Source organism: Ambystoma mexicanum, chromosome 3p (assembly GCF_040938575.1).
Source record: "Ambystoma mexicanum isolate Mex_15411 chromosome 3p, UKY_AmexF1_1, whole genome shotgun sequence".
Classification (NCBI taxonomy): Eukaryota; Metazoa; Chordata; class Amphibia; order Caudata; family Ambystomatidae; genus Ambystoma; species Ambystoma mexicanum.
This window is the reverse complement of record NC_090925.1, coordinates 291,082,626-291,107,695: the sequence shown is the minus strand read 5'-3', so window position 1 is coordinate 291,107,695 and position 25,070 is coordinate 291,082,626. Positions and strand designations below refer to the sequence as shown.

The window sequence follows — 25,070 nt, the reverse complement described above, 5'->3', positions numbered from 1 at the left end:
ACTGTGCACAAAGGAGGCACATGACGGACAGAAACATCAATACACCATTACACAGACACCAAGGCCCCAAAAATGTCCCTATCAACATCAGTAGTGCTCATTGGGGTCCTCATGAGGCTGACAGCAATGTTGCCATAATGTGAGCGTTGATATCACAGGACACGTGCCAGTTCACCAAAACAAACGCCATGAACGAACACAGTGGATGGGCACTCACAAGGCACTTGACCCCCCTGCATACATTGGTTGTTGGCATGCAAAACAGTCCATGAGAGCAATACACTTATACCGGTCACATAGTGTGAATCCATTTGTGCATTTAAAAGTGGTACAAAGTAACAGTTGAATGCATTCCATGGTGGCACGTCATGTTTGGAATTAGATGTCATGACTGACACATACATTGTTGCCCATATACAGGTGATGCAGGCTATCCCCTGAAGAGGTGGCTCCTTACACCAGTCCGGAACCCACAGAACCAGCGCGAGGAGGACTTCAACCGTGCACATACACGTACCCGTGTGGTGATTGAGCAGGCATTCGGCCTACTGAAGGCACGGTTTCGCTGCCTCAGCAGGTCTGGTGGGGCACTCCTGTACCGCCATGAGAAGGTGGCAAAGATCGTCATGGCATGTGTCATGCTACACAATATGTGCATCAGACGAAATGTGCCCCTGCCCCCTGACGCAGTACTGCAACCACCTGATGATGAGGATGAGGAGGGTGGGGATGGGGAAGCACCTCAGGGACGCAGCGATGCACAGGAGGGGCGTGAAATGCGTCGGACTCTGATCAACCAATGTTTCTAGCACACGCGGATGGGGGGTGTCACATGGAGATGGCAATTGGGTCACTGTGTGTGTCTGGTATATGGACACTGGGTCCTGTTCACCAATAAATCACACATACGCAATGAGCAATGTCCACACATGTGAATTGTGCAAAAAGGAAAAGTGTATTGTAAATGTGATTCGTTTAACACACCCACTTCCCCCTCCCCCCTCCCCCCTCCCCCCTGAACTCCCCAACACACCCACTCCCCCCTCCCCCCTGAACTCCCCAACACACCCACTCCGCCCTCCCCCCTCCCCCCTGAACTCCCCAACACACCCACTGCCCCCTCCCCCCTCCCCCCTGAACTCCCCAACACACCCACACCCCCCTTCCCCCTCCCCCTGGACTCCCTCCAAAGGTGTGAGGAAGTCTGTGATGAAGTGGCTAATGTTGGATTTCTCCACTGGGCGCCCACTATTGGCAGCCCCCTCCCCTGGCCCCCGGGGCACCCCTGCCTGTGCTCCGCAGGTTCCTGCCCGATCGGCGGATGGGGCTGCTTGGTGTTGAACTGGCAGCCGAGGAGGTCCCTGGCTGCTCATTGGGACGCATGTCCCTAATTGTCTAAACAAGTTCATAGATCACGTGCCGCACCGCAGCGAGTTCAGCACAGATGTCCTTTGTGGAGGACTGTATTGCAACATTCACTGTCTCTGCGCATTGCTGCATTCCTGCCCTTGCACCCCCACATTCTGCCACATGCTCAGTCAGGAGTGAGGAGAGTTGGTGCTACCATGTGATGATCTCCTCCAACGACTGTTGATTTTTCTGGGCCATGGATATTGCCATGGTCTATCCATTGGGCTGGTCACCTCCAGCACATCTTGCACTGAGCATGGAGAGCCTGGCCAATCCTCATCATCTAATTGCCCCTTTGTGGCATCTTCATGCTGGCTGCTTTGGGACAGGTAGGGGGAATGAGGGTGGGCAGTGGGGGGTCCTACATCGATCTTCTCATCATTCCCCGCATCACTGTCAGAGGAAGCTGCAATGGCAGCAGTTTCCCCGATTGCGCTGCTTCCTGCAGAACCAGTCCCTTCTGTGGCCACCAGTTGGGGTATGTCTGCTGCTGCTGCTGGTACCCTGCTGCCTGCTGGGGTGCCTGTCAGTGCCCTGTCCTGTGTTTTTCCCACGGATTTGGGCTGCTGTGGGGTTTTGGTCTGTACAGCAGAGGTGGAGGGTTGGTGTGCTGGCACTGTGGTCCTGGCCTTCTTGGCAGGTGTGGTGGCAGTAGTGTCTTCCTCGTCCAGGTCGGAATTGGAGCCTGTGGTGGAGCAAAGGAGGGAAAGTGTTATTGATGGGTCTGCGGACATTGAGCGGGCATTGTGATGACTGCCATCATTTTGGTTACTAGATGCGGCACATTGGAGGCAGGGACATACAGGTTGTCTCCCTTTTGTGTGGAAGTAGCATGGGGGTATGTGGGTGCCTACAGTTAGGGTGTGCATACTGCATGTGTACAGGGTGGAGGTCATAAATGGCTGTAGGCAGTCTTCTGCTGATGTGTTGCATTTACACTATTGGGCAAGATTGTGCTTCACATGAATGGACTTCAGTGACTTTTGCATGGCTTGATTTGAGGCACCTACCTGCATCGCCTGATGTCGGGGCTCCTCTCTCCATTCCTCCTACCCCTTCAATGATCTCGATGCCTATTGTAGTGGCACAGATTTCCTCCCAGGGCTGCAATTTTATTGGGGACTCTGATCCTCCGCCGGTTGCCATGCCCATGTTCCTGTTGGCAGACAGGATGCTCCTAACGCGGAGCCGGAGATCATCCCACAGCTTACGGCACTGTCTCACGTTGCGGGCTACTGTTCCCACAGCACTGACCCGCTGTGCAACTAGGGCCCATATGGCCTTCTTCTTTGCGATTGCCGGTCTGGTCATTTGGGTAGAAAAGACTACAGCCACGTTTTCTTGGAGGGTCTCCGCCAACATGTTCAGCTCCTCCCTGGTGAAACGGTCCTGCCGCTGGCGATCACAACTTTTCTTGACAACTTTAGGCATTTTCTCGCAGGGTAGATGTAGCTGATGTTTTGTGCCGGTTCTCAGGGTTGGATGTCCACTGGTTGCGGAGGATGCCAATGGATTGTGTTTTTGAAGATGGCCGCCGTGCTCTTTCCCGTTCCGCCGCGATGACGCAACTTCCGGTTCCGCTTATTTACGGTCACCGCTAATTACGGTCACCGCTAATATGGGTGGCCGGGGTGGCGTTAGTGCACCTTGCGCGGCATACGATGCCGTTTTGGGGGCATTAACGGCATGGCGCAGTTTACATTACCGGCATGGCGCAATGCTCGTGTCCGATGGGTCGTAATGTGCCGCTTTTTACGGCTTCGGCCCAGCACGGACACGTTAGTTGCGCCATGCCGGTAATGTACTTTACTTACTGCCAGGGTCGTAATGAGTGCCATGCTTATACTATTGTCTTGATATGTGTCATTCTATGTAATTGTTTGTTTATATCGTTAGCAGTAAAGAAAATCATTGCTTTTATATATCTCACAATTTGATCCTGTATTGTGTGTACTTGTACACATTATACATATTTGGATTGAGTCCGGCAATAACACGACAAGTAGAGCACTGCTTTTAGGAAAATGTTGTTTGTTTTTTGTGTGTAGAATGCCTGGGAATATAGGCTTGAGCTATCTCATAAACAATAGCCAGACGCCAGGCTCCCTCTAAGCTTCTTTGTTGAACGGGATGCCCATTTTCTGTGAAGCTCCACGTGCAATGCAGGAGCAGTGGCACAACAGAGAAAAGATAGGACACAGGGAATTGCTATGATTGTGGGTTACACACCGTAGAAGGGATTGGCAATGGCGTGTGCTCCACATTTCTGACATGGGGCATGCACAGGCGACAGAAGTGCTGAGTCCGAGGTCTAGCAGGCTTGCTTCTTTCTTAGAATCACACTCAAAATGTTGCACTGACTGGGTCAATAGGTACGGAACATGTTGCTCTTAATGACAAAGTAAGTGGGAACCTGATCCGCAGAGCAACCTTTAATGCCAAAGAATAATTAGAATGGTTGTCCTCCTCATTTCTGGCATACAAGGCAGGGGGAGGGGAGATGTCTTGGCTGTTGTGTGCTTTATAACTGAATACGTCTCTTGTTGCAAACACTGGCAATAGAAGCCTTGTGGCCAGGGGCCCTGGAGAAGGAATGAGATCACAGGAGGTTCTCGGAAGAGGAAGATTTAGAGCATCGTATCCTCGCGCAGGCAGTTGGATTGTTCTGGAAGATAGGAGGATCATTACTAAAGATATGTATAACAGGAGCATTTCCACAGAATAGACACTTGCATTTGTATTTGTATTTAGTTGAAGGGATCTATCTGTTTTCATTGAAGCTCAACTCATCAAATTATTTTACCGGTTATTTTGCCACCGAATGCGGTGGGGGACAACCCCCACCCTGCCATACCCTAAACCCTGCCCACCACACCCTTTATTGCCTGATCCCAACCCACCACCATTTGGTGGTAAAAAAGAAAATGGTCAAAAGAAATTTAGAAAACATTTTACGAGTTGAACTTCGACAAAAATATACAAACACATTAGAAGAACAAGGATGTCACGTTTGTATCAGAAATGACTTACGATTACACATTTACAGATGGTGGAACCATTCCCCAGAAGGTGCATGTACAATGTTTTAAAGATGAGAACAAATGGTGAGTGAAAAAAGTGGAATATAGACCCGGAACAACAAAAAACAAAGGAAAGAAATAAATATAAAGAAAATGTGACTTACAAAGGTAACATTAATCTGCGGGGTGTTTTAAACTAAACAGGAGTATTGTACAAATATACATAATTACATTATTATGCAGCACTAGAGGGAGTAGTGGTGTCAGGGTAGATGGGAAAGAGGGAAGGGGGAGCTCTCTCTTTGACAAGCAAGTGAAGTTTAAGCCAAGGTTTGCAAAGATCCAGAGTTGGATTAGATTTGTTTGTACTGGGCAGTGGGTTCCAATGGAGCGGGCAGGGGCGTAGGAGACACATCAAATTTGGGGGGGACCGGGGACATCTTGGGGACTTTGCTTTATTTATTTATTTGCTTATTGTGTTTTAGTCAAAGAACTCGACTTGTCACAAAATTAGATTTAAAATAGTATGTTTTAAATTACAAATATCACTGTATAAAACAAGAGAAAAGAAGAAAAGAAAACAGAAGAAATGTAGAGGATGCAGCAGCACAGAACATGTCTTTGTATGTAGCATTTCTGGATTTTTCATCTGACTATGAGCTCATGGTAAGAGAGAGGAAATAACAATTACTTCCAGTGGGCCACAGCTAGGACGCCAGCTCGTTAAGAGGCAGATCACCTGTAAGTGGACTCCTGCCAAATAAAGGAGTTGAAGCCTTTTCTACCAACTGCAAGTTGCTACTTTTTTGTGTGGGGCAAGGATATGTGTGTGTCTCTTGGAATGGAAAGATAGGGGTTTCAAAGAAAGAGGAAATCTTGTTTGTACCTCTGAGTAAGCCCTGCTATGGGAGTAGAGGGACCAGGTGTGTGATGTTGCTGCTTTGACTGTCCTCCAGGAGGGGGTACTGCAAACAAGGAGGATGAGCGATCGCAAGCCCACCCCCTTATAAGCCCACCCCCTTATATGTGGGCTGCCCCTCTAGCGCCCCTGCGAGTGCCGGGCCAGCCTCTCACGATGAGTCTGGTCCCTCTTATTCCATCTCATGGTGGCTTCAGAGCCTAGCCTTTCTTTGCCTTTTTTATTCTGAATGCAAAGCTGGACACTGTTCCTTTCTCGTTTCACATTTGCTGCAAAGCCTGATCTATTTGATTCTCTCATATGTTACTAGGACGGCAGAGCATGGGTCCTCTGCCCTGTTACATTATTCAAAGAGCCCCTCTTGCCTTTCTTTGCCTCTCCCTTGTCTCACTGCTTGCTTGCTTAATACATACCTCCTTGCTTGAACACTCAACATATTCTCCCTAACACAGCAAAGGCAGCTGCAGTCTGTCTTAACTTCTATTTGTTCCGTGTCTTGGATTGGCCTCTTATTTCCGCTTTTCTGTCTGCAGGGGAAAGGCATTTGCCAGTCACTGCCATGATGGTTCTACCTGGCCATAAGAGGGCAACAGCTAGCCAATATTGGAAGAACATGGGCATATTATGCCTAAGGCTGGCAACTGCCTTCCTAATGCCTACACAAGAGACACAACTCTTGCCTTTGTTTCTAACAGTAATTCAGTGGATGAAGAAACGCAAGAGCACACATATTGCTTATAAAGGAAGGGGATGATGTCACACTTGGTTAAGACATTTTTATCACGCCAGGAGCTAATTTTCAACTGCAATTAAGCGATTACCTTTTAGACTTCTAACGTTAGTATCAACTGGAAAGCACAGCGGTTGCTCAACAGGGTTCCTGGAGAACGAGGGGTACCCTACTCGTGGGCATCGATGATTAGAGGGCATTCTTGCCCAGTTTTGGAGCCTGGCCCCTACAGCCATGATGAGGGGGAAGGGCCTATTACTTTTGGCTGTACGTACCCTTTGAAGGTGGGCAGACATTGCCTCCTGCTTTAGCCAACTAACAGCTCTGCTTTGCAACTTTATCACACATACCTGTCAGGTGGCATGTAACGCAATGCTACTAATGTTATCAGCCTCAGAAGTCTGGAATCCTTTGCCACATCAACTAGGGTACAGGCTTGCCACCTGAGACTTACCCATGTCTGAGTCGGCATCTGTCACCCTGTGGGGAAGACACACACAGAAAGAGCAGGGCACAGTGCCCTTGTGGGTTTTTCACACTTCTTCCTCGGGGTGGGCACAATTCACTCCGCAGAGAAAGTGGCACATGCTAGGTAACATTCTCCCACTTTGACAATGTCAGCCAAAGAGCGAAATTGGCCATTTGAAATACCTATGTCGACTAATTATTGCACAATCCACACAGATGGGTTTCAGCACCTGCTTAATGCGAGATGGCAATTAAGGGCATTTGTCAATGCACTCAAGAAGCACAGGATACCCTCTTACCTGCGACATGCCATGCTCACTCATTCTGATCACGAATTGGCATTTATCTGGGGTCATGTTAAATGTATTTATTTATTTATTACATGTGTAGCATTACGCAAAAACCCAAGCATCAAGGTGCAAAGTAAACTGCATGGAGTGGACCACTTCCATTGGCGCACATTTTTACTTTTCCGCCACAAAATGGAAGATTTTAGCGTAAAAGGCAGGTTAAATCACATTGCTTTTCCACTTTGGAAGAGTGTAAATACTGCACGCAATTAGCGATTGCTGGCGAAATTGACAATGGCTTCCTCTGGACTCCGCCCGCTTTTACCAGGTTTCATTTCCAAGCAGATCCCAGAGGAACCCTTTCCTTATTTCCAGCATGAGGATCCATGCTGGCACTAAGGCCGCATTTGTCTGGTGGAGCGGGAACTACAGGTGGTCCTGGTGTGTCCACTCGGCTCCCGAACTCCACCCAGAAAATGCACGAAAATCTGGCCAGTTAGAAAAAGCGACAGTAATAGTGTTTTCCAACACTTTTTCTGAACCAATTGACCTGGAAAATGCTGTGTTGCATCGGAAGCTGAATGCATTCACTCTGCCTATTATCCCACGGGAAGATTAAGCCAGGTGCTGAACACAGGTGTTACATATTCCTGTGCACAATCTGCATTTGGAGAATTAACTAACTGAGCTACCTTACAAATGATATCTTCTCTGGGGCTATACCGTCTTAACCCCTTAACTGCCATGGGTATTTCCTCCCAGTGCCAAGGCCTTTTTTGGTGATTTCGGTATGTCGCCATTCAATCCCTTGTAAATTCTTTGTTACATGAGATATCTCAGCCAACGTTGGCCCCTTTTTTCCCACATGTAGGCGGTCGTAACGCCACCCAGTAATCCTAGTTTGCTCTAGGGGGGTGAGAGAAAATAACCAAAAAGGAGAACATTTGGGGTGTTTTCAGAAAATGCCAATAAAATGTTGTACAAAGAAGCCTGTGGTGTTTTCCTTGTAAGAGCTAGGAACAAATGGTTTGCTGTGCTGGATTCGCCATTCTCCAGGCTTTCTAGAACAGATTGAGTGGAAACCAAAATGACATATTTTGATATGCTAATCAGCCGTTTTGTGAGAGCTAGGCGATTTTGGCGTTTATTGTCCAATAGGACATGCGTGGACGGAATGGAAGAAAAGGGTAGGAAGGCTGAATGGGAAGCCACAAAGGCATACATTTCTGAAAAATAGAGAATATTTCAAGTTTAGGAAGGGGTGATTTGCACAGGTCAGGCAACAACTATGTAGGGAAACATTCCATAGTTTGGGGGGAAATCGGGAAAATTACCGGGAAAAAAAACACAATTTCTGCACATTTCACTCTGGTCACCCACTGAAACACACTGCCAACAACACATGGCCTACCTTCCCGCGTTCCCACAGGTTTCCTGATGAAAACGGTACCTCACATGTGTGGGTGCACCTACCTGGGTGCAAAGGGAAAAGCCTAAAACACTGGTGACCCCAAGTCTTTTTGCACAGCAGATTTTCAGGAATTTTGCTCATGTCAACAACCTACAGATTTGGGCCTGTGGTGTCGAAGCCACGAAGGAAAACAGGGAACCCCATGCATTTCTGAAAAGAAGACACCGGAGGTCTGACTTGCACGAATCGCCCCATAATTTATGACCCACAATCTCTGACAAAGTCTGAAATTTAGTTGAAAAAACACACTTTTCACTTTGTCTGGGATTGTGGGTAATACATTCTGGGGCAATTCAATCAAGTCAGACCACTGTGGATTCCCACGGGTGTCTTCTTTTTGGAAATGCATGGTGTACCCTGTTTTCCTTCGTGGCTTCGACACCCTAGGCCCAAATCTGTAGGTTGTCTCCCCAAACCCTTTGGGGGTTACCAGTGGTTTAGCCTTTTCCCTTTGAGCCCAGGTAGGTGCACCCACACATGTGAGGTACCGTTTACATCGGGACACCTGTGGGAATGTGGGAAGGGAGGACATGTGGTGTTGGCAGCGTGTTTTGCGGGTGGCAAGAGGGAAATGTCTGAAAATGGTAGTTTTTTCACTAAATTTCAGACTTTGCCAGGGATTGTGGGTAATACATTCTGGGACGATTCGCGCAAGTCAGACCTCTGTGGATTTCCACGGGTGTCCTCTTTTTGGAAATACATGGGTTTCCTTGTTTTCCTTGGTGGCTTCAACACCCTAGGCCCAAATCTGTATGTTGTCCACATGAGCAAAATCTGCTCTGCCGAAAGGCTTGGGGTTACCAGTGGGTTAGCCTTTTCCCTTTGCGCCCAGGTAGGTGCACCCACACATGTGAGGTACCGTTTTTGTCGGGACACTTGTGGGAACGCAGGATGGTAGCACAAGTGTTGTTGGCGGTGTGTTTCAGTGGGTGGCCAGAGTGAAATATCTGAAAATTTTGTTTTTTTCCACCAAATTTCAGAGACATTTCCCTCTGCCCACCCACCGAAACACGCCGCCAACAAAAGATGTCTTACCTTCCCGCGTTCCCACAGGTGTCCCGACGAAAACGGTACCTCACATGTATGGATGCATCTACCTCGGCGCAAAGGGAAAAGGCTAACCCACTGGTAACCCCAAGCCTTTTGGCAAAGCAGATTTTGCTCATGTGGACAACCTACAGATTTGGGCCTAGGGTGTCAAAGCCACTAAGGAAAACAGAGAACCCCATGCATTTCCGAAAAGAAGACACCCGTGGGCACGCCCCTTTCCACTAAAAACATCCATGGTGGTTTAGTGACCCCCACACCCACCCAAAACAAGTTATCATTTTTTTTATTTTTGTTTTTGTTTTGCCTTTTTCCTAGGGGTGGGGGGGAGAGGGCCACCACCCTTTCCACTAGAAACATCCATGGTGGTTCAATGGCCCCCCCCCACACCCACCCAAAACAATTTATAATTTGTTTTATTTTTGTTTTGCCCCTTTCCTAGGGGCAGATGGGCACATGGGAAGGCTACATAAGGTGCCCCCATCCACTTAGGGTGGGGGGAGAGGGCCACCCCCCTTTCAAACACCAACAATCCTGGTAGTCTAGTGGGTCCCCCACCCCCACCCAAAACAAGTTATAATTTGTTTTATTTTTGTTTTGCCCCTTCCCTAGGGGCAGATGGCACATGTGTGTGATAATCTGCCCCCAGGGGGGTGGCAAAATGTACTGACCCAGGCTTGGGGGGTGGGGTGGCTCTGCCAATATTTGCAGTGGACTCTCCCCTCACCCCAAATGGATGGGGGCATCTCATGTACCCCTTCCTAAGGGCAGAAATCTGCTGCCAGGGAGGGCTAGATAAGGTGCCCTCTCATCCACTTAGGGTGGGGGGGAGGGCCGTCCCCCTTTCAAACACAAAAAGTCCTGGTGGTCTAGTGGCCTCCCCTCCACCCCCACCCAAAACAAGTTATAATATATATATTTTTGTTTTGCCCTTCCCTAGGGGCAGATGGGCACATGTGTGTGGCCAACTTCCCCGGGGGGGGGGGTCAAAACGTACTGCCCCAGGCTTGGGAGGGGTGACTCTGCCAATATTTGCAGTGCCCTCCCCCCCCACCCCAAATGGATGGAGGGCATCTCATGTACCCCTTCCTAGGGGCAGAAATCTTCCCCCAGGGAGGGCTACATAAGGTGCCCCCATCCAATTAGGGTGGGGAGGAGAGGGCCACCCCCCTTGCAAAAATCCCTGGTGGCTAGTGGTCCCACCCGCACCCACCCCACCCCACCCAAAACTACGTTTAAAAAAATATATATATATATTTTTGTTTGCCCCCCTTCCCTGGGGGCAGATGATCACCCATCTGCCCCCAGGGTATTGCCCCCATGCTTTGGGGGCAATACCCTGGGCCTCTCCCCCCATGCTTTGGGGGCCAGGGGGGAGAGGCCCTCCCCCCACTTCAAAAACAGATCCCTGCACGACACACCAAACACATATTCTGGGGGGATAAATGACATTACATCCCCCCCACTTAAAATTGTGGGGGGATTTGTCCCCCCTCCCCCCCCATGTCCTACGCCCATGGGAGCGGGGCACGCAGGGAGAAAGAGCGCATGTGAGAGAATACACGGGAGCACATGGGAAAGTGAGGTTGAGTGCGGAGGAAGAGCAGTGGGAATGAGATGGTCAGTAGACAGCGATACAATCAGGCAGGATCTGAGGAACAAGACAATTGACAGCTTTGAAGAGTAGGAGAAGGAACTTGAAAAGGAGGCATTTGTGCATGGAGACCAGCCCAGTATGTTGAGAGTAGGAACATGTGACAGGAGATCTGTGTAGGGAGCGCTGGCAGCAAAGTCAAGGTCTTTTTCTCGAGGGAGGAAGGAGTAGAGAGGCTGGCTAAGGAACAGGCATGAGTAGTAGTCTAAATCACTGTGCATAAGGGTGGAGACTTGTTTCCGAAAAATGGTGATTAAGAAATGATGAATTTCTTGAATGTTGAGAAGGTTAATACGTGCAGCAGAAGCAGAGGTAGTGATTAATTGTTGCAGTCAGAGGTCGCTATCAGAGAGGACCCCAAGGTTGTAAGGCATGGCCTGAGGAGCAAGTGGTTCAGGGGGAAGTAGAGTGGAGAGGAGAGGGTAGGAATGGAATTGGAAGCCGGGAGAAAGAGGACCTTTGCTTTTGAAGAGTTCAGCATGATGCAGCGGAGAGCCATGCAGTGACAAATTGCAGTGAGACAGTTGGTAATCCATTTTGAGAAGGCTCGAGTGAAGGAGGAAACAGAGTAAAAGATTTGAGTGGCATCAGCAAAGAGGTGCGAGTGAAAGCCAAATGATGAGATAGGTTTTACATTTGATTAAACAAAACACAGGAAGCGCGTTACATTTCCTTAAAAGGCACTCTTAACTCTTTCCCCTATCCTTCGCTACTTCCTCGAGCTATCCCATTCTTTCCTTCACACATACTCTCTCTAATTCACTCCCTTCCATTCCACATCCCATTCCTCTCTTTGCCCCTCACTTCTTTGCTCTATTTCCCTTTTCCTCCACTTCTTACCCCTGCTCTTCTCCCTTAGCTTCCTCCCATTCTACTTATTTGCCTAATACATTTTACGTTCCATGTTTCAAGCACTCTTATACATGTTCTTTCTTTGAATTATATGATTTCTGAGTGTCCCCTTCGCCTCTTTCATACAATGTTTTGGCGTGTTGTTTTCGCTCACTTCTGCATCTAATTTGTCCCATCACCGGTCTATTTTTCTCCCTCGCTCACTCTACCTCATAATCTTTCTCCCATTCTAAAACAGCTTGTACGGGACTCCCAAAAACATTGACCTGTTCCCGGCACTGATGGTGGAGGACCTGGTCCCAGGGAGCAGGGTTGGGCCGACACTGCAGTGTCTGCTGGCCACTCAATTCAGAAGAACGCGGAACGGAGACAGGTAAGAGTCCAGCATTGGCAGACAACGCTGTGAGGTAAAGTAGTGCGATCCATGCAGCAAACAAAAGGTACCCCTCAAACAGATCCATCTCCCTACAAGATACAGTCCATGCTTTTGATCACCTCTGTTCTGCTGTACTCAGGACTTGCAATTTGTTCCTACAGTAAATTCTGACACATGACAATCAGGTCGTATCTGGACAGTGAAACCAGGTGGGATAGGTTTTGTGGATTTTCAGGCTCAGTAGATAAGTGCTACGGGTTGGAAGTTCCATCCAATTTACGTAGAGATTCATAGTAGATCATTACGTAAGGGGGATTAAGTGCCCTGAGAGTCTTCATATAATTCAAACCACAATGTAGGCTAAGCTTGCTGATTTGTACAGAGTGTGTGTCCCTTCATCTTTAGAGTCCTTAGACACTTGCTTCACCTTGTCTGTCATAGGAGTCCCTGCGCTTCCAGATAGGAAGCAGTGTGACCTTTCACCGTTCCTCCTTCCATATTGTCTGCCATTCTTGATGGCTCGCCACCCATTGTGAATTGATTGCGTCCCAGACTCCTTCAGGGGGCTTAGGTGGGATCAGTGGAAAAAGGTCCTGGGTGTTGCTCACTGGTACGGCTGCCCACTTCCAGCAGTTTGACATGTCAGAGGGGTGGTGACCCTATAGGATTCCCCATTGCTAGTGGGCTCAAGACTGGGCACAGTCACAACTTGTGAGAGCTGGAGGATGACTATTCATACTAGTCCATACCGAGGTGAATGCAAAGTTTCATCCACGTCTCTGACACCTTCTTGAGCGTGAGCCCCAGTGATGATGGGAGGATCCTGGCATGAGATGTTGTGCCCCTTTTAGCATGCCAATTCACAGGGTTTGGAATCAGCCACTCTAAACTTAAGGGTCCTGTTCATGATGGCATGAACTCTCCACCTTTAATTTTATGGGTCAGACAGAATTCGATATTAACTTGTTTTGGTCTATTTCCTTTTCTTTTGTTGTTGCTGAGGGCTCCCAACACTGTGTCACCCTGTGCTCTCTTTCTCTGCAGGTACTTTTACACCAACCCTGGCGTGTTCACCTCGGACCAGCTCATCCAGATCCAGCGTTCATCCCTGGCACGCGTGCTCTGCGACAATGGCGACGACATCCGACAGCTCCAGCCAGACGTCTTCAGGGTGGCGTCCTACCCCCGGGGCATGGTCAACTGCGAGGCCATCCCAGCCATTGACTTGCGCATGTGGCAGGACTGTCATGAAGGTGCGAACTGTACTATCCTGAGCAGGGGCAGACATGGCTATCAGATCCATGACCCATCCCTTTGGAAACCCCAGGGGTGTGACCACGCTCCCCATAGTGGCATTGTGTATGCTTGCCAGCCCTCTTTTTCTATTATTTCGATAGATCTCTTTGGTCATGTTCTTCAAATTGTACATATCTCGGTAGGGTGCTTGCCTGTTGTGTTTACTCACGGTTTCAGGTTAATAATTACTCTACCTATCTATTTAGTTTTTTCAGGTATGGGTCATTTCTGTGTCTCGGGCTGTGCATTTTCTTTTGCCTACCTGCTGTTCATGCTTGATGTGTCGAATGACCTGGGGTTCTCTTTCTTGCCATTTCTGTCCGCTACACCGTCATGTTTCATCCATGTGATAACTGACGAGGTCCTTTTAAAAACATGTTAAAATAACTTTTGATAAGGTAACATTTTGTGGTAGGCATATGGTTTTCGTTCTTCCCAAAAAAGGGATTTTTACTCTTATAGAACACAAATTATGTGAGTTGCCTTAAGTTACTTTTTCACAGCATTTTCCCTTAAAAAGTATATTGTCTGTTCTGCAAAGCACACATCATTACATTTCCATTCCCAAATCCCAGGGCCATGGGCCCTGGTTGTGAAAACGTTATTTGGAGATACTCCGTAAGTTGTAATGCATACATAAAAAAATATTGACCATATTTAGGGCTAACTATCCCTGGTCTGAACAGCACTTAAGATGTGCTAAATACCCATGTGCTTATATGGTAATAAATACATGTGTGCTTACATAGAGGTACATACTCTTGTGCTAATATAGGTCTTTCTAACACTGTACTTATGCACACTAATAAACACTGTAAAAGCAGGTGTTGTTAACACTCATACCGATGGTAGTTCATTATATGTTTTTTTCACAAGAGGAAGCTGAGAGCTCTCTGGGTATTCAAACTTCAGAACTACAGATTCTCTAGAGATGCATGAAGCAGCTGCACAGACATTTTGACTGACCTTAACCAGTAATGAGTAATTGATGATCTTTGCAGTCAAGCAATGTGTGATCTATTCTTGCCAAAAATAGCTTAAAGAAGGATGTACACTATGTGCTGATTCTGGATCTGATATTACTGAACATCTTATTTAGAGATAATCCGGAGAATCTCCAGACCCAGGCGTAGTCCACCTTTCACTACCTAACATGTATCCCCTTCCTGTAACCCTATGTATCTCCTTCCTGTAACCCTATGTATCGCCTTCCTGTAACCCTATGTATCTCCTCCCTGTAACCCTATGTATCCCCTCTATCCACCTCCTTCTAACCATTCCCTTCATATGTTATCCTTCTCATTGGATCTATATTATTGCGTTCTGTTGCTTTCTAGCTGGGTTTGTGCTGTAGAAAGCCCAATACATGATATGATATGATATGATATGATATGATATGGCATTTATAATGTGCCTATAAACAAGTGTTTCAAGGCGCGTTGAGGCAAGGGAGGGGGGACAGAGGGAAGACAGACAACGATCCTACTAGGCCAGGTGTCATTCAGATCGTGTAAGTGCATGGGAAGGGAGAAAGGGGGAAGTGCGGGGGGAAATGGAGAGGGGACAGTGCAATACATGGGATAATATGATATGATATGATAGTTTATTTGTATAGCGCCTATACACAATGTGTTTCAAAGCGCTTCAAGGAGGGAGGGGACATAGGAAAAATACAGTTACATTCAGCAAAAGTCCTTTAAACAATACAGAATGTTAAAATAACTATCATAATAGGCCTGTCGACATTTCTGATAGTGCAAGTGCATAGAACAAGTAAGGCAAGAGGTGATGGAAAGGAATGAAAACAGAGCAAGCAGTAACATTACTAAGTCTGACGACCATTTACGCAGTGCAGGTGGTAACAAGAGGCGGGGTGGGAGGGGGGGCAAGTGGATGGAGGGGGGAAGGAGAACAAGGCACGCTACTGAGCAAAAAGTCAGTGACAAATTGAAAAGTAGGGGAGGGGGGGAGGGGGAGAACAAAAAGGGGGGGAGACAGACAAGCTGCTATCAAGAGTCACGGAACAGATGATAGGAGTAAGTGCTAGGAGGGGGAAGTCTAAGAGGGGGGAGAAAAGGAGGGGGGAGTAGGCGAGAAGTTGAAGAGGATGGAAATGAGGAGGGGGGGTGGAGCGCAGAGCAAGAGGGGGGGCAAGCAGGGTGAGGGCACACATATACTCACGGGGGGGCAAACAGAATCTCAGGGGGGGCAGGGGGGGGCAAAAACAGACACTGACGGGGGCAGGGGGGGCAAAAACAGACACTGATGGGGGGCAGGGGGGGCACACAGATACTCACAGGGGGCAGGGGGGGCACACAGATACTCACGGGGGGCAGGGGGGGCACACAGATACTCACGGGGGGCAGGGGGGGCACACAGATACTCACAGGGGGGAGGGGGGGCACACAGATACTCACGGGGGGCAGGGGGGCACACAGATACTCACGGGGGGTAGACAAACACTCGCATGGGCCGGCGATCCGGCGTACCGCGGTGGACAGCGGTAGACAGGGCCTTAGGAGTGGGCCTTGTGAGGAGGGCCGGCCAAGCCTGCCGGCCTTCCCATTGGCCCTGATGTTACATGCTCCAGCCAATCAATGCCCCCCAGCAGCACCAGGCCCAGCACTCCAGTGCAGGGTAAAAACGAGTGGCCATCTTGGAATGGCAGCTCCACATCAAAACGGAGCACAAAGGACAGCAATAGAATAAACAATAAGTAAAAGTACGGCTAGCAGGTGGCAAGTGTAAGGGTAAGTGCAGATATCAGGTGTCAAGTGCTGGTAATGGGACTGTAGTGATACAGAAAACAGTCCCCAAGAGCAGGGGTTGCCAGGAAGGCAGTGCAGGTGTGCCACTGGCGGGGGAAGGTACATGGGCCCAAGAGGGTGGCCAGGTAACCAGTGCAGTTTCAGTTTCAGCCTGGAAGTCAGCAGGGGAAAGGAGGAGAAAAAGCATAAGCAAAGAGAAAGGTTTTGAGGTGCTTCCGGAACCGGAGATGATTCTCCTGAAGTTTCAGGAAGGCAGGGAGGCTGTTCCAGAGGGAGGCCCCAGCCGAAGAAAGAGATCTACCACCAACTCGTTGCTTGGAGAAGCGGCTGACCCTGAGGGAGTTGGAGGCGGATGAGCAAAGAGCCTGAGAAGGAAGATATTTAGGAAGAGAGAGTTGAAGGTATTGAGGCCCCAGGCCCCAGAAGGTCTTGTGGACAATGCAGAGGGTTTTGAACTTAATCCTCGCAGCCACTGGGAGCCAGTGCAGAGAATTGAGCTTCTGGAGAGATACGATCCCTGGGCTTGAGGCCTAGGCCAAGTCTCGCAATCCTGTTCTGGATGAGTTGCAGAGGGTGGAGAGAAGAAGCAGGCAGATTTAGAAAGAGGCTGTTGCAATAGTCCAGCCTAGAGAGAACCAGAGCTCTGGAGACAGTGAGCTTCTGGGGGAAGTAGAAGAAAGGAAGAATACCTCTGAGGAGGTGTAACTGGTAGCGTGACTTCTTAGAGACATCAGAGATGTGAGGACAGAAGGAGAGTGTAGAGTCGAAGGTGACCCCAAGGTTTTTAGCCTCACTGGTGGGAGCAGGAAGAGGGCCAAAAGAGGCCAGCCAGAGAGTGAGAGGAAAGGAGGGAGCGTTGTGCTGATGAGGAGAATCTCGGTCATACTGGCATTAAGGCAGAGATCATTGGCGCCACACCACTCCTGGATGGCGAACATACAGTCAGAGATGAGAGAGGGAGAAGAGGTGGCTGAGGGTAGCCTGAAAATGAGCTGAGTGTCAATCGCATAGCACTGGAAGTTGGGGCAGAGCGCAGCAGTGCAGTGGGCAAGAAGTGCCAGGTATTGGTTGAACAGCCATACAATACATTAATTGGCACCTCTGCTCATTAGTAAGAGATCAATACTGTAGTGTTAAGCACCAGGTTGAGGGGGCAAGCCTGGCCAGTAACATCCTGCTAGTCTGAACCAGGGTGGGCCAGAGCGAAGCATGGGCCTACGCAAGGGTCCCCAACCCCCTACCCTTTACTTAACGCTATTAGCATTAGCTGCCTTTGCAGAGGCGAAGACAGGGTAGGGCCTGAGTGGGCAAGGCCCAGCCAAAATCTGTAAATGCCCACTCAACAACGCTGTGTGGGAATTTACAGATGTTAATGTCACTGACGTGGGCCCAACAACATTAGCTTCAAGCCCCACTTGTTAAACACCCCTGGCTACGCCTCGGTCCCTTCGGGGTGCAGATATTTATTTTAAAGGGAATGAGGTAGCACAGCTCCCTTTAAAAAAGCTGTCTGCCATGGGAGGGCAACAGGTACTTACCACTTGGGCTTAGTAGGGAGGGAGGGAGTGTGGGGAATTCACAAGTATGGGGTGGGGCGGTGCGGGGCCAAAGGCGTGTGGCACGGGGATACCGGGCAAGGGAAAAACATGGCAGATTGAGGAGAGGCTTCAGCAGCCCATGATAAAAAATTGGTTTATACCAGCTAATCAAGCCTCCCTGCAAGGTTTCCCATTTCCATGCGTGACACCTCGAGCAAGTCCTGGAATTTGCTTCATTTGCATGCTGGAACTTGTTGTTTTGTTTTTCCCATTGCAAGGGTGGGCATACAAGTCCCAGCATGCAATGGGAAGAAGATAACAGGACTTGTTTAATGATTTTGCATAGCACTGGGAAACTTGGCAGTTATGCGTGGCCCTGCCCAGCGGAGGTCCCAGCACACCCCAGTGGGGTCCCTGTCCCTCCCCAGAGGGAAAATCTCTATTGCGCCGTGGCCAGAGCTTTGGGATGGCTGGGGGTGCTGCCAGGGCTGGACTGGCTCAGCAGGACACCGGGAGTTTCACCGCTGGGCCTCAGGGCATAGGGACTCTTTGGGAGTTAGCGGAATGAACTGCGGAAGGATACAAATCATGTGAGAAGACACAGTCAGTCTGGGTAGTTCGCATGAAATTGGCTGCGCATTTCTTTTCTACCCGGCTGGAGCAGACGACGGCTGGGCTGGCGCATGCGCTTTTTGAGACCAGGGCACTGCCCGTGTAGGTGGAACCTCACGTGCAAGAATGTAGCCCTGGTGAGTGTGCTCGCTCGAATCACGTTGCATCACATGATGCACTGCACACATTGCTCTACGACGACTGTCAAACGCAGCAGGGCAGCATTTACACTCACTTGCGAGGGGTGCAATTGAATCAGCACATTGCTTGGTGGTGACGAGATGGGCGGAGGTGTTGGCTGGAGGAGCTCGAGGGTGGCTGGGTAATCGAAACGAGGGACACCTCTGTTCAGAGCGAATGCTTGGAAATATTTTCCATGGAGCTTCGGTTGCTGTGCAGACCCGTGATGCATCCTGCTGCTTGGGTAGTTTGGGCGTTGTGTGTTTTTGACATTTGTCCTCGTGCCTGGGCATTTTTCACGGGGCGTTCTTACAGGCCAGTACTTGGGTAGGGCCCTGAAGTTTTGAGATGGTAATCAGTGCTACAAAGTCTGGAAAATGGCCGAGGAGCATTAGAAATTGCATGCATGCAAAACTATAAAAGAAAGATGGCTCTTATGATACCGACTGATGTAGAGAATTAATCATGACATTGTTTTTTAAGAAAGACGCCAGTATCCCTAAAAATAAATTAGTTATGGGAAACGGTTTTGGAAATCGAACATTTATAGACAAGTAATGTATTAAAATGTGGGTTACAATTTATACAGAACCCAAATATAGGGAAGTCCGCACTTTATTTACGTTTTTCTTAGTAATTGCATTGACTCTTTGAAAATATGGGCGATTTGGCTGTACCATAGCGTCAGTTCTCACCATGTGTAACGCATCATAACTTTCATATATATCGTATGTTGGGTGTGCGAGGTTCACATGAACCGAGTGCATGGTAGAAGGCCCCTAGGCTGTTTGGTTACCAGTAAGATAGACCCAGAAGGAATGTTGGCTCTAAAAAATATTACCCAACTGTAGCAATAATTGGTGTGCTATCAGAAGTGCATGACTAAACTTTTGATGGGTGCGGTGCTTTGTATTCCACTTTTATTAAGTTTGGCAGAGGCAACAACGTTAACATTGCTGTGCGAAATTTGAGAGTGTGATTTGTGCCATATGTTTGTTGAAAAGTGTGTGTGTGCTTGCGTCCGTGCGCACAGATTTTGTAACTAGCTACCCTGGATAACATACCATCTTCCTTTCACCGTATCCCTGTGGGTGTTGCTGTCTTCAGTGGTTGCAAGGGGGCTGTGAACGGCAGACCCAATGTTGTCATGCATGTCGATATTGTACGTTATGTGGTGGCTTAAACTGTGTGAGGTTTGGATTAATAGCCTTGTGCTGCGCTTTGAGGTATGCAAGTAGGATGTGAGTGGTGCAGAAGGAATGACTATTAATAAGTTGGAAGTTAATGTAGCCTTCTAGAATGAGGGAAGGGTGGTTATTGTGGGACATTGACCAATCACCAAGTTATGGCCTGAGGTGAAGTTGAGGGCCATAAATTGGGGAACGGCCATTATCCTAAGCGATAACTATTCCCCAGAGGTCTATAATGCAATGGGCACATGGTGCTAATACAAATATAGATTTCCGAGTTGTTATGCATAAGTACAAAATTAAAGTTTATAGACAAAATGTGTTAGTGAATTAACTGGTTTATTTTGTATTTAAATAACAAGGTTCTGTTTTTGTGCTAAGCAATTTAATTGTAAAATTGGTTGAACTGAAACCTTGTTTTAAAGTGTGCATGCGCTTAAAGATTATCTTTGTAGGAAACTGAAAGCAACGGCTCGGCTCAGTCGGGTGGAAGGTGCAGACCAGCAGAAGGTAGGCAGGCGGTCCTGAGGTGGACTTGACTGCAATAGTAGTGCAGTAAAATACACCGTGGACCGACCAGGGCTGGACTGGCCTACAGGGAACTCTGGAGTTTTAATGGTAGGCCTCTGCACCGTGGGCCTCTTAGGTAGCCTATTTTCCAATTTTCTCATAGGAAAAGGGTGCAATATGGGGCCACTTTGAAAACTATTTCCAGGGCCTCTTTTGGTTCCCAGTCCACACCTTGGGTGCTGCCCCTGCCCTTGGGCACCTGCCTAGTATGCAAATCTAACATCCCTCTACCCAGGTCCAGACCCGGGCAACCCACCGGGGTCCCTGTCCCTCCCTTGAGAGAAATGCTATAACCAGCCAGGCCAGTGCACCAGGAGGTCCGGGGTTGCAGCCCCCTCCCTTGGGCGCCTCCCTCACACATGGGTTGACCATCCCCTTGCCGAGTGGTGGTCCCATGGTGCCTCATCGGGGTCCCCATCCTTCCCTGGAGGGAAAAGCTATAACATGCCAGAGCTCCAGGATGGCCGGGGGTGCTGCCCCCCCTCACTTGGCCATTTCCCCACACATGGGTCAACTGCCCTGCTACACAGTGGCCATCTCAGACCTCCCCGGCGAGGTCCTCATCCCTCCCTGGAGAGAAAAGCTGTAACATGTCCCAGCCAGAGCTCCAGCATGGCCTGGGGTGCTGCCCCGTCCATTGGGTGCATACCTCGCACATTGGTCGACCTTCCCCCTGCCAAGCGGTTGCTTGGGGTGCCCCGGCAGGGTTCCCTATGGCAGCTTTGCTTTGTGGGCATTTAAAGATGTTAATGCCACTGCACTGGGCCCAACTACATTAGCTTCAGGCCCCACTTGCTAGACAATCCTGGTTGCGCCTCTGCCTGGAGTGAACAGCTTTAATGTGCCCGGTCAGGGCTCCCAGATTGCCGGGGGTGCTACCCCCTCCCTTAGGTGCCTGCCTCACATATGAGTTGACCATCCCCCTGCCCATCAGAAGTCCCTGCACATCCTGGGGGCCTGTCCTTCCTTTGCCAGAGCACCTGGGGCCCTACCACCCCGGGCCCATTAGAAGGCGTGACACTACCAGATGGCCGTGCTCTGAGACCGGGTCTCTAGTAGTTGCCCATAGGAATGAATGGAAGGACCAGATGGCCAGCCTGCTCTGGAGGCCCAGATGGGCACCAATTTGAAATGTTTCTCCAGTTGGGTCTATAAGGAGGCTGTACACATTTTCCCAGACCCCCTCCCCCCTATGTCACCTAGGGTATACAGATTACCAGAAAGCTTAGTCACCTTCTCCCAGATTATAATAGACAGTGGGGGTCATTACGAGTCCCCATTCAGAAAACCATTCCCCATTCCCATTGAGCCCTTATAGGGCTCAATGGGAATGGGGAAGGAGCAAATAGCTAATTTGCGCTAATAGCAGGCCTGTTATTTGCTCCATGGTCCCTTAACGGGTCCCACTAAGAACGGCTGGTCAGACCAGCCGTTCCTGGTGGGACCCGCTAAGGGACCTTGGAATATGGCGGTAGGGGTTTAACGGCACTGGCATCCATACCGGTGCCGTTAACCCCCTACCGCCATACTCAGAATGAGGCCCAGTGTGTATGGATCCTGTCTGCGCTCCAGTTGGTACTCGCTGCCCCACACAGGCTCTATGGTGAAACCACTGCACCCCTCCAAGCCGACCAAGGGCTGTGCCCCATGCGATATCTCAGAGGAGCTTGGCCCGCTGGAGGCACCCTGCCAGCCCACGGTGGGAAAAAAAGAATTTGGTGCTCTTCTGAGAGGCCAACTTTTTTCTGGGTGGCAGGGAGCCTGGCTGATAATAGAATCTTGGCTGACTTGCATGTGGACGGCAGAGCGACCAGTCTGTGTGCCTCCCTGCACTCCGCGGGATCGATATGGCATGCTTGGTCCGTCTAGGGTAAGACTGCTTGGCCGGCCTCGTTCGTTGTTTGAAGCAATTAGCTTCCACCCGCCTTGGGAGTGTCTCGATCCTGCCAGTAGCATATGCTTGTCTCAAAGATTAAACCATTCACATGTAAGTACACATGGCCGGGACAGTGGAACTGAGAATGGCTCATTAAATCAGTTATGGTTCTTTTGATTGCTCCATCTATTACTTGGATAACTTTGGTAATTGTAGAGCTAATACATGCCGACGAGCGCTGACCTCCCGTGATGTGTGCATTTATCAGACCAAGACCAATCAGGGCCTACCCGGCCACTTTGGTGACTCTACATATCCTCAGCCCAATCGCACGTCCACATGACAGCGTTGATATATTTGGATGTCTGCCCTTTCAACTTTTGATGGTACTTTGTGTGCCTACCATTATGAACACAGGTAATGGGTAATCAGGGTTCAATTGCGGTTAGGGAGCCTGAGAAACTGCTACCACATCCAAGGAAGGCAGCAGGCGTGCACATTACCCACTCCCAACTTGGGGCGGTAACGGAATAGAGTACACTTTAAATCCTTTAACGAGGATCCATTGGAGGGCAAGTCTGGTGCCAGCAGCCAGGATAATTCCAGCTCCAATAGTGTATATTAAAGTTGCTGACGTTAAAAAGCTTGTAGTTGGATTTTGGGATTGAGCTGGCTTTGCGTCACAAAGTGAGCTACCGCCTGTCCCAGCCACTGCCTCTCGACACCCTGTTGATGGTCTTGACTGAGTGTCCTGGGGGAACAAAGCATTAAAGCAAGCCGGTCACCTGAATACTTCAGCTAGGAATAATGAAATAGGACTCTGGTTATATTTGGTTGTTTTCGGAACTGGGGCCATGATTTAGAGGGAGGGCTGGGGGCATGCATATTGTATCGCTACAGGTAAAATTCTTGGACCGGCGCAAGAGGAACCAAAGCAAAATCATTTGCCAAAAATGTTTTCCGATCAGATACTTTTGTAGTTCCAACCATAAACAATGCTGACTAGTAATCCTGCAGCGGTATTCCAATGACCCTCGAGCAGCTTTCTGGGAAACCAAAGTCTTTGGGTTCCGGGGAGAGTATGGTTGCCAAACTCAAACTTAAAGGAATTGATGGAAGGGTACCACTAGGAGTGGCGCCTGCGGCTTAATTTGACTCAACATGGGAAACCTCAACCGGCCCGCAAATGGAAAGGATTGACTTGATTCTGTAGGTGGTGGTGGAAGGCCATTCTTAGGTGGTGGAGCAATTTGTCTGCTTAATTCTGATAACGAACTAGACTCCTACATGCTAACTAGTTACCTGATCCCCGGCGATCAGCGTTCAACTTCTTAGGTAGACAAGTGGTGTTCAGCCACACGAGATCGAGCAATAACCGGTCTGTGATGCCCTTATATGTGCGTTCCTGCACACGCGCTAAACTAAACGGATCAGCATGTGTGTAACCTTTGCTGACAGGTGCTGTTAACCCGCTGAACCCCGTTCATGATAGCGATTGGAGACTGCAATTATTTCCCATGAACGTGGAATTCCCAGTAAGTCCCTGCCATTTGTACACACCGCCTGTCGATGCTACCGATTGGATGGTTTACTGATGTCCTCGAATCGACCCCACCACGGTCGGCAATGGACCTGGCAGAGTCCATCCTTCTTCTCCATCCCTTGAAGGGTGTGTGGGGATGAGTGGCTGCTATGTGTCTGTATGGGTCAGCCACAGAGCAGCCTGCCTCTGTTGCTGTGGGAAGCCTCTTGTGCTGCCGCAGATCGTGGGGACTTCCCAGGCTGAGCGCCTGCAACCCTTTTCTTGTTTAAACCCCAATGGTCTTAGCCGACTGCCAAATGGGGTACATAGATGGGGTGATAGACCTTATCGCTGTGTGGGTGTGGCGGGCAGTGCTGCCCTCTGCCCCTCAGCGTTTCCTGCGCTGGCAGGTCTGGCCGACATCTGAACGTTGCCTGTGACTCTTGGCAGTGGATCACTCGACCCATGCGTCGATAAATAACGCAGCTCGCTGCACAAATTAATGTGAATTTCAGGACACTTTGGTCATCTGCACTTCGAACGGACCTTGCAGACCCTGGTTCCTCCAGGGGTTACGTCTGTCTGACAGTCACTTGAATGTCAATCACCCCGGGACTGGGGCTAATGCAGGGACCCCATTGCCTTTGTCCCCCTGTAGTCAGATCCTGAACAGCACCGTCACAGGATCCCTGGACCTGGTGCGCAGGCTTGTTGCTGGAGGGACCTGGCCTCCACACTTCCCCCCACATGGGGTCGTGGGAGCCAAACGCAGAGTTTCCCTGTGGTGGTGGCAGCCTAAAACCCCATCACACCTTCCCCAGGGGCAGCTGTCCGAGCCGCGCATGGCAGTCTGTGGTGCAGGCCTTGCGTCTGGCGGGCAACCTCTCTCCAGGCCGGCTTCGGGACAGCACACACTCAGCCACACTAGAGGCGCAGAACTGGGGCAAACTCCCCAACAGCCCCGGGCCTGAGGCCAGCCACCCAAGACTGCAACCTGAGATCAGACGCGGTGACCTGCAGAATTTAGGAATATTACAAAGCGGAGGAAAATTAACAAGGATTCCCTCAGTAACGGCGAGTGAAGAGAGAAGATCCCAGTGCTGGATTCCCATCCGGCACAGGAAATATGGCACACAGAAGACCAACTCACTGGTGTCGCTCAGGGGGCCTTAGTCCTTTTGATCGCGGCTCAACCCGCGGATGGTGCTAGGCCGGTAGCTGCCCCCACCATGCCAGGATTGGGTCTTCTCAGAGTTGTGTTGCTGCAGCCCAAAGTGGGTG

General features: G+C 49.5%; 1 protein-coding gene across 1 annotated transcript in view; it reads left to right on the top strand.

Annotated features, from left to right (window-relative positions):
- The window catches only part of LOC138580351 (peroxidasin homolog), a 375,430-nt gene that overhangs the window by 304,981 nt on the left and 45,379 nt on the right, over positions 1–25,070 (top strand). Inside the window, exons 16-17 of the mRNA XM_069650821.1 lie at positions 12,100–12,234; positions 13,282–13,490. Of these exons, the coding sequence (XP_069506922.1) occupies positions 12,100–12,234; positions 13,282–13,490 (344 nt within the window). The remainder of the gene's footprint in view (positions 1–12,099; positions 12,235–13,281; positions 13,491–25,070) is intronic.